Raw genomic sequence first — 13,493 nt, forward strand, 5'->3', positions numbered from 1 at the left:
GACTAGCTAAAGCCGACTTAGTTTCATAATATCGTTATTTATCTGATAACGCCAACAACCGACCACTCGTCTCAAGAGAAACCAGAAAAAAATGACAAAGCTAAATAAATTAATGATGTTAAAAGAACCACGGCTCAACTTTTAAGTGGCTTTTTGTATGAGACAACAGTTCCGTTTTCTCGGTAACGTGATCCAGACTTGTCTCGCAGATTTGAAGAAGCGCGGTCTGTTAATATGGGGATGCTATCAGGGGGTTCCCCGGGAGCAGCGGAGAGCGTATGGCGTAAAACAGCACAAAAGCACGGGAAACGGACCCATCTGAGATGGCACAATTACTGCATGCTGTTCGCTTTAATTAGCCCACGCGTTAGTGGAGACATAAAGGAGACGCATAAGCGGCGCTGCCGCGGGGACCGAGTTGGGCTCGATACCTGCTGCGCCGTCACTTCTCATCTGCACGTTGGAGTGCGCAGGCATCTAAACCTAACCGTGATGCATTAAAAAACAACCCACTTGCACACAATTGGATGAATGTGAGCGGGCGTCATTTAATTTAGCGTTTTAATTTTGCCGTCGGAGGAGATAACGGTTAAACACTCGACATTACAGGATTAAAATGCTCCAACATACGCAGCCCGTTCTGACAGACCCCCTTTGACTCTTTAAATACCAACTGTAAAATGTCAGTTCGTTATTTTGCGGTTGGTATATGAAAGTGAAGGGCAATCTGACCTGTCTTTTAGGTTGTTAATTAAATAAAATTTTTGGTGAAGCTGCATTCCCAAAGTCTAACACCAGCCCGGACATAGGCAGGTCCAGACGCAAAATTGTGCTTGCCAACATTAAATTATTTCCCACTTAATAGCCCATTAAAATGTACTTATATTACACAGTAAAGTAATAATAGCCTAGTTGTGAATTAGACTAGCAAAACAAAAAACGTCTTAGACTGGAAACGAACATCAGTACGATGAAAAAGTTTTTTAATGAGTTAACGCAGGCATTCTTACAGACACTCCACCTTTGAACCTTTTCAAGGAATAAAGGCCCGAAAAAACGAGTCCTTAAACAGAACAAGTCAGTGTAACGTGACATCAACGCCATGCTGCTGCCTTCAAATATCAACATCAGTTCTAACATAATACCACAGCTCGCGAGGGGGAAAAAACCCTCGGTTTAACTTTATTTACCCAACACATGTTGTAATAATGCCACTGTTTGATGCTTAGCATCCTGTATTTCCTGATTCCAGAAGACAGTACACTTGAAGGCGGATTGTCTGACTCAGGGGTCTTAACCTCAGGCTCCTGGAGGGGCCGAGCACTGGTCCAACACACCAGTTCCACTCCAGGCACTCGTGAACGTGCTCAGGTGGGGAAGGAGGTGTGCTGGACCAGGGGAAGCACTGAGAGATCTGTGGAGACAGACCCTCCAGGCCTGAGGATGATACCCCTTGCACGAACAGAAGTTCAGTCTTTACAGGCAACGGCAAGGTTTCCGCCCGCTGTGCTCTCGCCGATAACGGCCAGCGCGGAAGAAGCACCTCCATGAAGGTCTCAGTCCACTGAGCAAACATTCCTTCTAGCATTCGCAGAGTTAAATATTGGCACCATTTATGTGCCACCGTGTTAGGATTATGGTTTATGCCTGACCAGTTTTTTTTTTAAAGCAACAGTAAGTTTGTGTGTGTGAATACCTTGAAAGACTAACGTGATGAAAGTGGAGCTCGGACTAACTTTCTCCTCTCACAGTGTAACGTTAGCGCACGTTTGAATAAGTTACTGGTAGAACAACACAGACAATAAATTCTTTTGTCACATACAGCAATACAAATATCTGAAATGCATAATTTTTTTCCTCCACAATATGCAAGAGATCTAGGATTTTACTTTTTTTTTTTTTTTTAAACAATTTAACATTTAAATGTCAAATATGACTTTACATAGAAATAGTGCCATCAATATGGGGCATTATGTGTCTTCAAAAAATGTAAAGCACTGACCTTGCTCGCGACGATCACTTTGTCTCGTCACAAAATGGGCCGAACATTATGAATATATAGAATTTTCCCCGTTAATCAAACCCTTCACACATTCCTACAGAATCCTGTATCAAAAGAGCAAGACTTTGGGGTCAAGTGCAAGGGTGTGAAGGCCTGGTCTCTTTGGGACAAGGCAGGCACAGAGTGGAGCTGGGAAAAGGACATCCCAGAGGACACAGAAGGTTTCACAAGCAAAACGACGCTCTGAGACCAAACCCATCACTGGAGACGTTAGAGCAGGCGTGCACGGTCACAAGGTCCTAATGTCCCCTGGACTGACACAAGCGGGGAGAGAAAACCTCCCTTCTCTCTCTCTCTCACACATACAAACACACACACACGCAAACAGAGTCTGGTGTTCACCCGGCTGCAGGTCCGTGGGGTCGAGCGAGTCAGGACTGTTTTAGCCTCTTCCTGGGCAGGCCGAAGGGGGGGCACTGTGCCGAGGCCAAGGCTCGGAAGGCCTCGGCCACTAAGTGAGGATGAGACTGGATCATTGACTTCCAGCCTGGAGTCTCCATTATGTCAGCGGCGTGGCTGCAAGCAAAGGGCAAATTCATTAGTGTATTAACACAAGACACATTAAAAACCGATAACGGAGAGCACAGATTAATCTAACACGGTGCAGAGAAGATGATCCAAGGTGGGTGAGCAAGAGAGATTACGAGTGCTCACTTTATAAAAAGGTACAATATAACCTTTCTTAAAATAATAAAGAAAAAAACCCTCCAAAACCAACAAAAAAAAATCTATTTATTAACATAAACACCAATATGGCACTTGCTAAAATGAGAGATCTTTTTTTTGCCTCTTAAAATTCCAGAAGCGTTTGTGTCTCCCGAGCTCATGAGGAGCGAGTGTGTATTAATAATACGGCTGTGGAGATGCTTGGCACCCTTGACTATGCAAAGGCCTTTCAGCTTGCCGTCCAAAACCCGCCGCAAGGAATTCTAAGGCGCCTCGCCGAGGCCGATAAGAGCCTGCCATTCATCTTGTGCCTGGCACGCGCGGCACACCGTTACATACTTGCTGTTCCAGTTCTTCCCATCCTTGCTGCCCAGCTGTCGGAGGACGCTGCACCTACAGGGGGGAGGGGCAGACAGAGAGAGGCGGCTACAAGCATTGTGGGGCTGGGCAGGTTTAGAAAGAGAGAGGGAGAGAGAAAGAGATGCTTGCCTGTTGATGAAATCGATAGCCTGCGTTTTAAGCTGCTCAGCGCTGTGCAGGTCGGCGAGGATGAGGGTGTCGGCCACGTTGTCCACAGACAGGCCGCTGCACAGTGCCTCCTCACACATAACCTTTAAACGTTCGAGAGCATACTGCAGGAAGACACACACACACATATACACACACACACGCACATGTTTTTTGCATACATCTGGGGTGAATCTGCGCTTAAACAAGTCTTCCATGTGCTCCATTTAAGTAGATGTAATATAACCTTAACTCTTCTTTGTGAACTAATCCGTTTAGGCTCATTAATTGACACTGAAGCAGAGAGAGCACGACTCAGTATTTCTGCACCATCGCGAACACATGAACCCACGCTGGGCTCGTTAGCTCAGATCGTACCTTATCAGCTGCTGCCAATAAACTGTCTGCCATTCTCTCCAGGTTTGGTGCTTTTCCTGTGTATATAAAACCCATCATCTCTTTGAAGACATCTGGGTCGACATCGCTGATGTCCACCCGGTTCTGTGTACGGAGAAACAAAGTTATGAATAATAACCAAAATATGTGCAGATAAAACGGTGGATTATATATCTGGTATCAATATTGTGGGATGTGTGTGGATTATCAAGACAAAGCACACCTTCTTGCTTTCCTCCATTTCATGTTCGAACATGGCATTAAAGACCGGGGATCTCGCTGTCAGAGAAGCAATAAATCCGTCAGACGCATCATACAACCTCAATATATAGATTATTCAGAATGCCAGAGAGAGAGAGAGAGAGTTGAAGGAACAACTGTGGAACAAACTTCCTCAAAGTTAATTTTTTTCTTTCCTCTGGCAATTTTTCATCTTGACCTTTGGTTATGCTTACTGAGGTAAGCCAACAGTGATTCTCCTAAAATCTGCTAACTTATTTAAAGGACACGAGAGAGAGAGAGAGAGAGAGAGAGAGAGAGAGAGAGAGATTTTCCAGAAAGTTTGGTTCATAATAGGTAGAGATGATAAATTAAGAAAATGCTACAATGAAAAATTGTAACCTTACAAAGCAAAAAGTCCAGCAGTCAAGGGCGAATGTGCATATGTGCACATGCACACAACGCGCCTGCGCAAACACACGTGCGTGCGTGCGCACACACACACACACACACACACACACACACACACACACACACACACACACACACACACACACACACGTGCGTGCACCCTGTCTGTGCCTGCCTGCCCTCCTGATCCTCCTGTGCGCTGAGATGGAGTGTGGATTAGGGCAGGACCATTGGCTCCGTACCTGCCAGGATGGATTTGTGGGCCCTGAATTCCTGCCCCCCCACGTACAGGGTGCAGTCTGTGAAGCGGGAACACTCCCACAGGGTGCCCAGGTCCTCTGACAACTGGCATTCAGGAACCTTTAGCACGTTGGTGTTGGACTGGCCGGAGATGTTCACAGAGTCCTGAACCACGCTCACCTGAGCCAGGTGGGCCACAAAAAGGTGGGGAAGATATTAGCTGGCTGATGTAAACAGACCGACATCATTAAAAGCAGTGTTGCTATTAGACAGCACATGCCTAGAACATAGCTGCTAATCAAATGTTATAAAACTACCAAAAATATTAAAAGGAATCATTTTCCAGGAACTGGAACAGTCTGCGATGGAGAGACATCACCGTAGAAACAGCGAGTAATATCTGGCACTTAACTATCTAGCTGCAAGGTACCTTGTTTCTGGTCAAAAGGACTGAACAGACAGTGTGGCAGTACGTCACCATGGGGCAGGGACTACACAGACCACTGCAAAGCTTCTCATCACCAAAATATAATATCCTATACTTACTACCACCAAGTAATGCACATTTTCTATCCATTTCATCATTTTAATAGAAGTGATTTCGTACTCCACGAATGGGAAGGATTATGCTGTGTCGCGATTCAAGCAGATCCAGCACGCAGTGGTACTAACTCACCTGAAGAGCGGTCCAATTAAAGACGGCAAACAGTCTATCTGCAATTTGCATCTAATTTGCTTTATTAAATTGCCAATTTTCCCAGCAAATGCTGCACCGTGTTGCTGATCTCATCGGGCTGGCAGGCTCTCTCTCCAGACAATAGCCTCTTAATTATCTACACATTCACCGCGCTGTGGTTTTCTTGTTTGCTTTCCTGGAAAAGGTGCTCGGAAAAGGGGGCTGACATGCCTGTCTGAAGGACCCATCACTCGGAGACAGGCAGGACAGGAGCCATGCCCACAACAACCTGTCATTTTCTCACAATTTCCGAATGGCAGCGGCTGTGCTCGACCCATCCAGGCGAAGGCTACCTGGAAGAGAGGGATTTCTGCTGATGCAGACTATGGCTGCAAGCGTGCCGCATGGCTGCAACCAGACCAAATGAGTCAACTTGCAATCGGGACTCAGATAAAGAGATAATGCAGTTCCCATTGGTGTGGGCAGCCTTTTGGTAATGACCCAGACGTGTGCTCAATGGTGTTTGTCGCACTGCCATTAACTGAACCACAGTTAACCAGCCACTACAGGTACCCATCTCAACCAGATTAGTCTCTAAATGCAACAGGAAAGAACACATATCTCCCTCACAAGCAGTTTCAGAAATCTATGCAGTTATTTCAAGTGTTCTGATACAGTCAACAACTTGTTCAGTGACAGACTGGGTGGTAGCAGTTTGTCACCTCTCTACAGGATCCGCTAGCGAAATCTTGTTACTTGCACCAAGTGAGGACTAAACAACCCAGGTCAGTAATCTGGTAATGTGTGTTAAACTGACAAATTCATCCATCCATATAAGCATGACAGGAATGAAGGACAGTCCCAGGTAAACTCTACCTCACAGAACAGTGTTAGCTTGTCATCTGGTAGAAGACCGTTTACTTCATCAAGCAGAAAATCTCTTCTTATAAACTTTTTGAAGCCCCAGTCTTTGCCTTGGACAAACCGATAAGCTCTTTGGCTTTCTACAAGGCAGAAAAACATGTTCACATTAACATGCAGAGCAGCATCAAAAACAAAGGGGTCTAAAATGTTTTGGATATTCAAGTGTTAAAGGCCATAAGGTTCTCAATCAGCTGTGTGCAGTGGGCCTTTAACCTGCTGGAGCTCACCTCACAAAGCCCCTGAAGGGGTCATAACACTTATTCATGAGCTGGATCAGACATGTTAGATGTTACATTTATATCATTTATCTGATGCTTTGATCCAAAGTGACTAAACATTTATGACTGAGTACTACTTGAGGGTTAAGGGTCTTGGTCAGGGGCCCAACAGTGGTGTAGCTTGAACTGGCAACCTTCTGAGCACAAAGCAAGCACCTTAACCACTGAGCTACCATACAAGTGTGTGGACCAGGCCATTTAAACCCACGATACAGTGAAATCGGTGTCAGAGCCCCAAGGAGGCACGGACACCAACGATAGCTTCTCACCCATAGCTTTAGTTTCTTCACGCTTGGCGTTGAGTAAGGAAAATTTGAACTTTGCCCTGACTTCACTTTTTGGACAGCTAACCAGAAGCAAATACAATGACAGGTAGTCTTTGCTTTCATCATCGAGTCCTTTTGGATTAACTCTCAGGCACCTGAGAGAGAAAACACACACACACACACAAATCCTTTAGTTTTCAATGTCTGTCTAAAGTCAAGAGCAAGAACTCAGTTAAGCAGCCTTGTAAATGTCTGTTAGGGGTGCACCGATCCCACTTTCCCCCAACTGATATTTGAACGCATGCTACAAAACAAATTGATAATTTAACAGCAACCACTATTCCACTTTTAGCACAATATTATTTTTTCTAAAATTTGAATAAGCTTTTCAATTAAAATGTAAACTAATTAGTACAAGAACATAGTACATTTTCAAAATAAATATAATCCACTCCAGCACCTTCTAATACCCTCACTCACACCGTGTCTTTCAAACCAGGCACTGTGGTGAGTGTGAGACAGTCAGGGATCCATTACCCTATTCCCTCACTGTCCCACACATGCACTTTGGGCAGTAGGCTAACATTTATTTGATGGCAGAGGAAATCGAAATGCTGTTGTATAATCCACATTAATCCTTAGCCGACTAATAGCACTGCGACGTTCGGTCAGCACAAGCTACTGTTAAACTCGGCTAGAAGAGACACTGAGCACACGGGCTGAGCTCGAAAGACCAGATGTGTGAAGTGATCAGACACCTGGTCTGGTAGGGAAATCTGTCTGAGAAAGGCAAAAAGGCAACTGTATGACAGAGGCAGATGTGTGATCAGGCCCTGAAATCCAACGTGTTCTGTTATTTTTGTATCATTCACACTGTTGTTCTGAAGTGTCTCGTGTCTTTGAACCGAGGCCGTCAATGACTAAAGCTCTCACTCTTTCTGCATTTCCTGTGTTCACTCTCACTTTTTTATGTGATGCTAAAAGTGCTTGATTAAATTTGTACATTGCTCAACGTACCATTCATCCCCTCAAACCTTTAGATAAGACTTCCAGTAGCTTCAAGTAACTTAACTTACTGTCCTACTGGTTGGCTACCTGTACTGTACTGCCCTTGTACAGAGCAATTTACAGAAGTATTTTGTAGTCTCTATCAATACAAAGCTGGAGTGGAAATGTTAAAGGGTTTTAAGGGCATATTTAAGCACTTAGTGACTTGGTGAAGAGGTGAATCCTCAGTCTTTGCATCAAGCAAATGTTCAAATATCCTACAGATCTCTATGAAAACTATACAGGGACTAATGTAGAATTGTGGAAACAGCCACACAATAATGTCACTGCGTTCCTAAGGTTTATCACAAGGGACCTTACACAGATAAGACAGAAACATATTAAAGACTGGCTTTTAGCAAAAACGATCACATACTGGGTATATAAAAACAAACAAGCCTCACCACTTCATCTTATCGTTGGGACCTGATGAGAAGGTGGAGCTTTTCAGCACCTCACCCATCTCCTCTCGACAAAAGCTGAAGTTGTTTATGGTCCACATGTAGGAGAATTTCACGACTTTTACCTGCCAAATAAAAGAATGGACGATGAATGAATGAACACATGCATATATGCATGCACATTAAGATTTAAAACAATCTTTAAGATATACAAAACAGCCAACTTTGTGGCTCAGGAAAAAACACTCTCTGTAACTCTCTACCCTACTATCCATATGGTTAAACTCACCCTTTATACAACAAATATACTATCACATGGAATAAAACGGCACAGGCAAGGACGGTCTGTTTACTCACATATTACTCATATCAGTCAATATTAAACCTGAGTCAATATATAATGCCAAAAAAACAGACATGTGAATGAAGTTGTCCAGTGAAGGCAGTAGCTACAAAGCACAGGCTTCCAGAGGAAGCGGTTTAGATGGTGCAGGCCTTTATGCCCACAACAAAATAGTTTTTTTTACACACACTTACACACACACACAGATCTTAGTACTGATTCTATAAATAGTGAGTAATTTAGTCTAGACTTTGGTCAGTAAAGCCATGTCTTATTAGGCTGCACTGCAAATCAAGTTAAAGTCCTCAACATCAAAAGACAAAATTACAAGATTTCTTCAGAAATCCACCAGAAAAGTGGTGAAATTCTGAGATCCAAAAACTCCAATGCTGGTGTTGTTGTGGAAGACCTAGTGTAAATGATTCCCAGCACAACTGAATTCACAGAACCACCACTGTGCTGCCCTCCCTTCTGAGAGACGTGGTTCTTCTAGGAAACAGAGAGGTGGGATTTGAACAGGGACTTGGGAGTTCTTCATAATTGTGTCCTAGGGCGCAACTAGGTGGCTTAAGGTTCCAACAAAATACATAAATCAGGAGCTAAAGTTAGCTCAAAAGTAGCAGCTAGCCAGCGTTTCTGTCTCCTCCAAAAACAAACCCAAACAGCCCTATAAATGTTTCTTCCATGTATCATGTCTGCAGAGAGCAGTAATAGCAGAATAAACACAAGTCAGTTATCAATAACACATTGGGAACAAAACAAGGAGAAGGCTTTTTCTCACTAGCACTGATCTTTTTTGATTAACTGTTTGCAATATGAGGCTTTAGACAGCTGAAACCTTTATCATAACCTGTTGGTAAACAGGCAAGTCTTGCCCATTTTGAAATCAGCACCTTAAACAAGACGACAGAACAATTTTATTGACTCCACTGAATGAATCCAGCAAATCTTAGAAAAGGCAGAAAATTAAATTTTTTGCAAAGGAATTTGCTAAAATTAACATGTTCATTACACAATTTGGCTATTCAAACTAATACCAACCACTACAAAGGCAAATTTGAGGAATGAACTGTCTGTGCTGCTCATAAAAGTCAGGTGAGACGTTTTGTTAACAGACCATCTAGGCCATCACAACCAGCCAAATACCACTGTATTAAAAATGCAAAGCTACAAGTAACCACACACGGTGGGCCTCAGGTTGTGGTGCTGCAACTACAGGGCAAATGAAGTGAATGTAGAGACACCCTGAACCAGTCCTGCACCACATACCCACCCCACAGCCTTACACACCTGGCTAGCAGCCCTTGGGCACAGTCTCACCTGCGTGTAACACCAGCTCTCTGCCACAGGTCCGCTGGTCATTTCCCCCGGCGGAGGAGGGGTGAGAACGCGTGACATGGCCAGCTTACCCCCGCCCTGAACCAGATGAGCTGACAGCCACGCGGCCTTCACCACTTAACCTTTACGGGGACAAAGACAGCAAAGGCTCCACTTAAGGAAAAATAAACGCCAGCGATTTTGTCCTCTACACATCCTGACACCAATCCTTGACTCCGCGATCACCAAGCCATCGGTGTTCAAACGAGTGTTACAGCTAACCTGACTCAGAGCAGAGAATCTATCAAAACAGTTTTCAGGTGTTAAGGTGTTACAGCTTCTTGACATCGCAATATGGATGACACATTAAAGCAGAGACATGACACTTCAGCTGTGAGTGAGAAAAGAACACGTATATAAAAAATATTCTACATACAAGGCCAAAACAAATGACTCATACTAAGTGATGCTTATATGCACAGAAGCTGTTTACAGATGGCAAATTCTATGTTTAGCAAAAGGCTCTTTTTCTTAAAAAACTAAAACAAAACAACAACAACAAAAAGATCTATTGTTGGGTGTCTGTGACTTGTCTGCACAGGCTTGTAACAGGCCCAGACTTGTCTTTGTTGATAAGGTATAGCAGAAGCTGTGTCGGGTTGCTGTTTGGTTTTTTTATGCCAAGGAGGCTAAATTTTAGTGAGGTCACCGAGTTCACATTTCAGGAGCAAAATGCTCCAACAGTGATATATATTTCAACTATGAAATGTTTGCTAAAGATGTACTTGAATAATAATACTCACCCAGAATTTATTTAATGATTTCTTTTTCATACTATTGTAGACATGGTTTCCATAAGGCTATTAAACGTGGACAGGCAAGTTAGTAAGGATAGAGACTGGGGTTTTGTTCTTTTTGGAAAATTTACTGCATGGTCCCCAGACTGCTGTTTTCAATCCAATCTGGAGACATAAAAGGAGAGAAAACATCGCTTTCGAGACACTAAGAACACTGGTTAAAGGCCAAAGATGAACAAAACGAGAAAAAAAACCAACATCGTAAAAACTAGCGGTGACAGTGTAAAAAAGATAGCTAGCTATATAATCAGACATTTCTAAGTCTTTAACTACTAACGTAGATTAATTCTACGGTTAGAATTAACGTGGTTAACACTCATACCAGCAAACATGACTTTTTAAAGTAGATTATCTGCGCAAATACACACATTTATCTAACGGATTGGACAGCAATATAACGCAGGTGACGTGCATGTCCGCTGGCCGAGTACTAACCTAACGCTAGCGTTAGTTATCTAACTAACTACAGAGAACTTTAGTTGCTAATCTAACTAGGCTCTTTCAAATAAGTGACTTTAGCGACATGCCAAACTTGACAACATATTTAACCTAACCCGCTTGTTAGCTAGTTAGATTAAATGTTGGCACGTTTGTCAGGTTATCGCTGGACAGCTATGAGAGATATTTGTCTAGTTATGAAAGATGTTGATGTGGTTGTGAGAGATATTTGTCTAGTTATGAGAGATGTTGAGTTGGGATAGTCTATTTACGCAACAAAAATTACTTATCGCGTGCTGCAGCCATGGAAACGAACAGACCATTCTGGAAAAGTAGCATGGTTATTACCTCGGGAAGTTATAACTAGTATGGTTATAACGTCAGTAGGTTATAACTAGCATGGTTATAACGTTAGTAGTTAATAACTAGCATGGTTATAACGTCAGGGGGTTATAACTAACATGGTTATAACGTCAGGAGGTTATAACTAACATTGTTATAACGTCAGGAGGTGGTTATAACTAACATGGTTATAACGTCAGGAGGTTATAACTAACATTGTTATAACGTCAGGAGGTGGTTATAACTAACAGGGTTATAACGTCAAGGGGTTAGCTAGACAGACAACCAACTATCTTAGCTAGGTTAGCAAAGTACCAACTGGACAGTTTAGCGATGTGATAGTTAGGATTGCTAGCTAGCAACTTTCCTTGGCCGGGGTTGGTAATCTAGCTAGCGTTAGCTTGCCAGCATCAACTGCGATAATGAGCCTGGGCCCTAAACAGTTTTATAAAGAGACATAATGCTACATACAAACCTCTACGTTAGCTACACCAGCAGTAAAATAGGCTATCTTGCGTCACACGAGAAATTAAAAACAAAAACTTCACTTTTAGGGAGCACAGCAGTTTACAAAAAGAGAATTTTCTTTGGTCAGATATCGTTAGCTTAGTTTAGCTCCTCTAGCTATCGTGGCTCCATATCAGCCCGTGATCTTTGCTACCTATCTCTCGCTAGTTGGAAAGCTAAGATAACGCAACACAGACTGAGAATATACTAGGAAGGAGTCAGCCGACGTGGTAACAGACCTTTCCTCCTCATTCTGCCAAAATCGATCATCCAGCAACTCACTGAGCGTCCGAACTGCAGAGCGTACGCGTCTAATCCATCGTAGCTAGACAGTTAGCGCAGCTAGTGTTAGCTTGTTTGCTTTCTATCCTGAATACATTGAGCTTGACGCAAACCAGTTTGTCTGTAAGATTGCCAAAACGAGCATGCGCACTGAAAGGCCAACAAGACCTATTTTGGAAAGCCTTATCTGCCAATCTGTTTGCTAGTTTTTATCACATGCAGGTTGTACTGAAAGGTTGGCGCTGAGTAAAGTTGGATTCAGTTTTAGGTGTCTAATTTAACGCGTGTATACATGTATGAAATTATATGTATAAATGTATGTATGTACGTTTATATGTGTGAATGCATACACAGATCTAGAGACATTAAAAGTGTTGTGTGTCTTCCTGTATACCTGAAGCTTTATATTACCCCCCCCCCCCCAAAAAAAAACACTTGACAGCATTATATTGTTATTTGTGTGGGGAGGGAAACCTCAAGGCTACACAAAAGTTTACTACAACGGCAAAAGAAAGGAGGCATAGCACTTCTTAACCTTATGCAATATTATTGCGCAGCAAACGTGCATAAAGCAGTACTTTAGCCGCACAGCTAAAGTGGTGGGGTTGGGAAACTGACACGCGTACGCCATCCCCCCTTCCCAGCCTCAGTGACAGCTCATTTACCTCAGCATGCTTTGAACCCTGCTCTTGAAGATATGGCCCCAGTTCAGTCAGCGCCTTGGTCTTACTGGGTTTTCTAATCTAGGTCCCATTTGTAAAAATCACTTTATTTAATCTTGCCAATAAGGCATGTGCAACATATTACAAAACTTGAGATCCCATGGTTGTATATTGTGACCACCACCCCCCACTTGAGCATTTTCCCTTCATCTTCCATGTGAATTTGAATTTCTTTTCTTTCTTTCTTTCTTTCTTTCTTTCTTTCTTTCTTTCTTTCTTTCTTTCTTTCTTTTTTTTTTTTTTTTAAGTCTGACTGAAATATATGAACAATGGTATAACCCTATTGCGATTTGTGAAGAAGGCAATTTTCAAATCTGGTATGTCTTTCAATTCCTAACACAAAGATATTTGTGCATTGAATTCTTTATTGCACACAACTGGGTCCCAAGCACTTCTCAACCAGTAGCCATGCCAAGCAGACATTTGATCAGGGTACCAGTTTTCCTGATTATACCATAATTGGTTTCATTTGGAAAAACAAAAAACAAAAAACAAAACAAAAACAAAAAAGCTTTGCTCTCCTTAACCTCTTGGACCACTGGAATGAACCGGCAGTAGTCAGACTCTGCAGGAGAACCAATCAAAATCTCAC

At 42.8% G+C, this 13,493-nt stretch overlaps 1 protein-coding gene across 4 annotated transcripts; it reads right to left on the minus strand.

The window, feature by feature from the left end:
* Positions 1-966: 966 nt before the first annotated feature.
* On the minus strand, positions 967-12,317 carry spopla (speckle type BTB/POZ protein like a). 4 transcript variants are annotated; one of them, XM_027022245.3, is made up of 12 exons: positions 12,137-12,316; positions 10,557-10,715; positions 9,757-9,896; positions 8,097-8,218; positions 6,649-6,800; positions 6,054-6,181; positions 4,504-4,681; positions 3,855-3,910; positions 3,614-3,736; positions 3,218-3,360; positions 3,068-3,121; positions 967-2,578 (listed from the first exon to the last, which is right to left on the minus strand). In XM_027022245.3, exons 3-12 carry the CDS (start codon positions 9,832-9,834, stop codon positions 2,434-2,436), a joined length of 1,179 nt encoding a protein of 392 aa, XP_026878046.1. In that variant the 5' UTR covers positions 9,835-9,896; positions 10,557-10,715; positions 12,137-12,316; the 3' UTR covers positions 967-2,433. The 4 variants fall into 4 exon arrangements, with proteins under 4 accessions (XP_026878046.1, XP_081569463.1, XP_081569464.1 ...); XM_081713337.1 differs by lacking the exon at positions 9,757-9,896 and having other exon boundaries at positions 12,137-12,317; XM_081713338.1 differs by lacking the exon at positions 3,068-3,121.
* Positions 12,318-13,493: the final 1,176 nt, after the last annotated feature.

The sequence above is a fragment of the Electrophorus electricus genome, chromosome 4 (genome assembly GCF_041902795.1).
Source record: "Electrophorus electricus isolate QZ-2024a chromosome 4, ASM4190279v1, whole genome shotgun sequence".
Lineage (NCBI taxonomy): Eukaryota > Metazoa > Chordata > Actinopteri > Gymnotiformes > Gymnotidae > Electrophorus > Electrophorus electricus.

Coding starts and splice junctions, on each gene's coding strand:
- spopla (XM_027022245.3), bottom strand. CDS start 9,834: ATGTCACGCGTTCTCACCCCTCCTCCGCCGGGGGAAATGACCAGCGGA. Junction 6,801..8,096: donor CCCAACGATAAGATGAAGTG/GTGAGGCTTGTT, acceptor TTTCTCTCTCAG/GTGCCTGAGAGTTAATCCAA. Junction 3,737..3,854: donor AAATGGAGGAAAGCAAGAAG/GTGTGCTTTGTC, acceptor CTCCGTACACAG/AACCGGGTGGACATCAGCGA.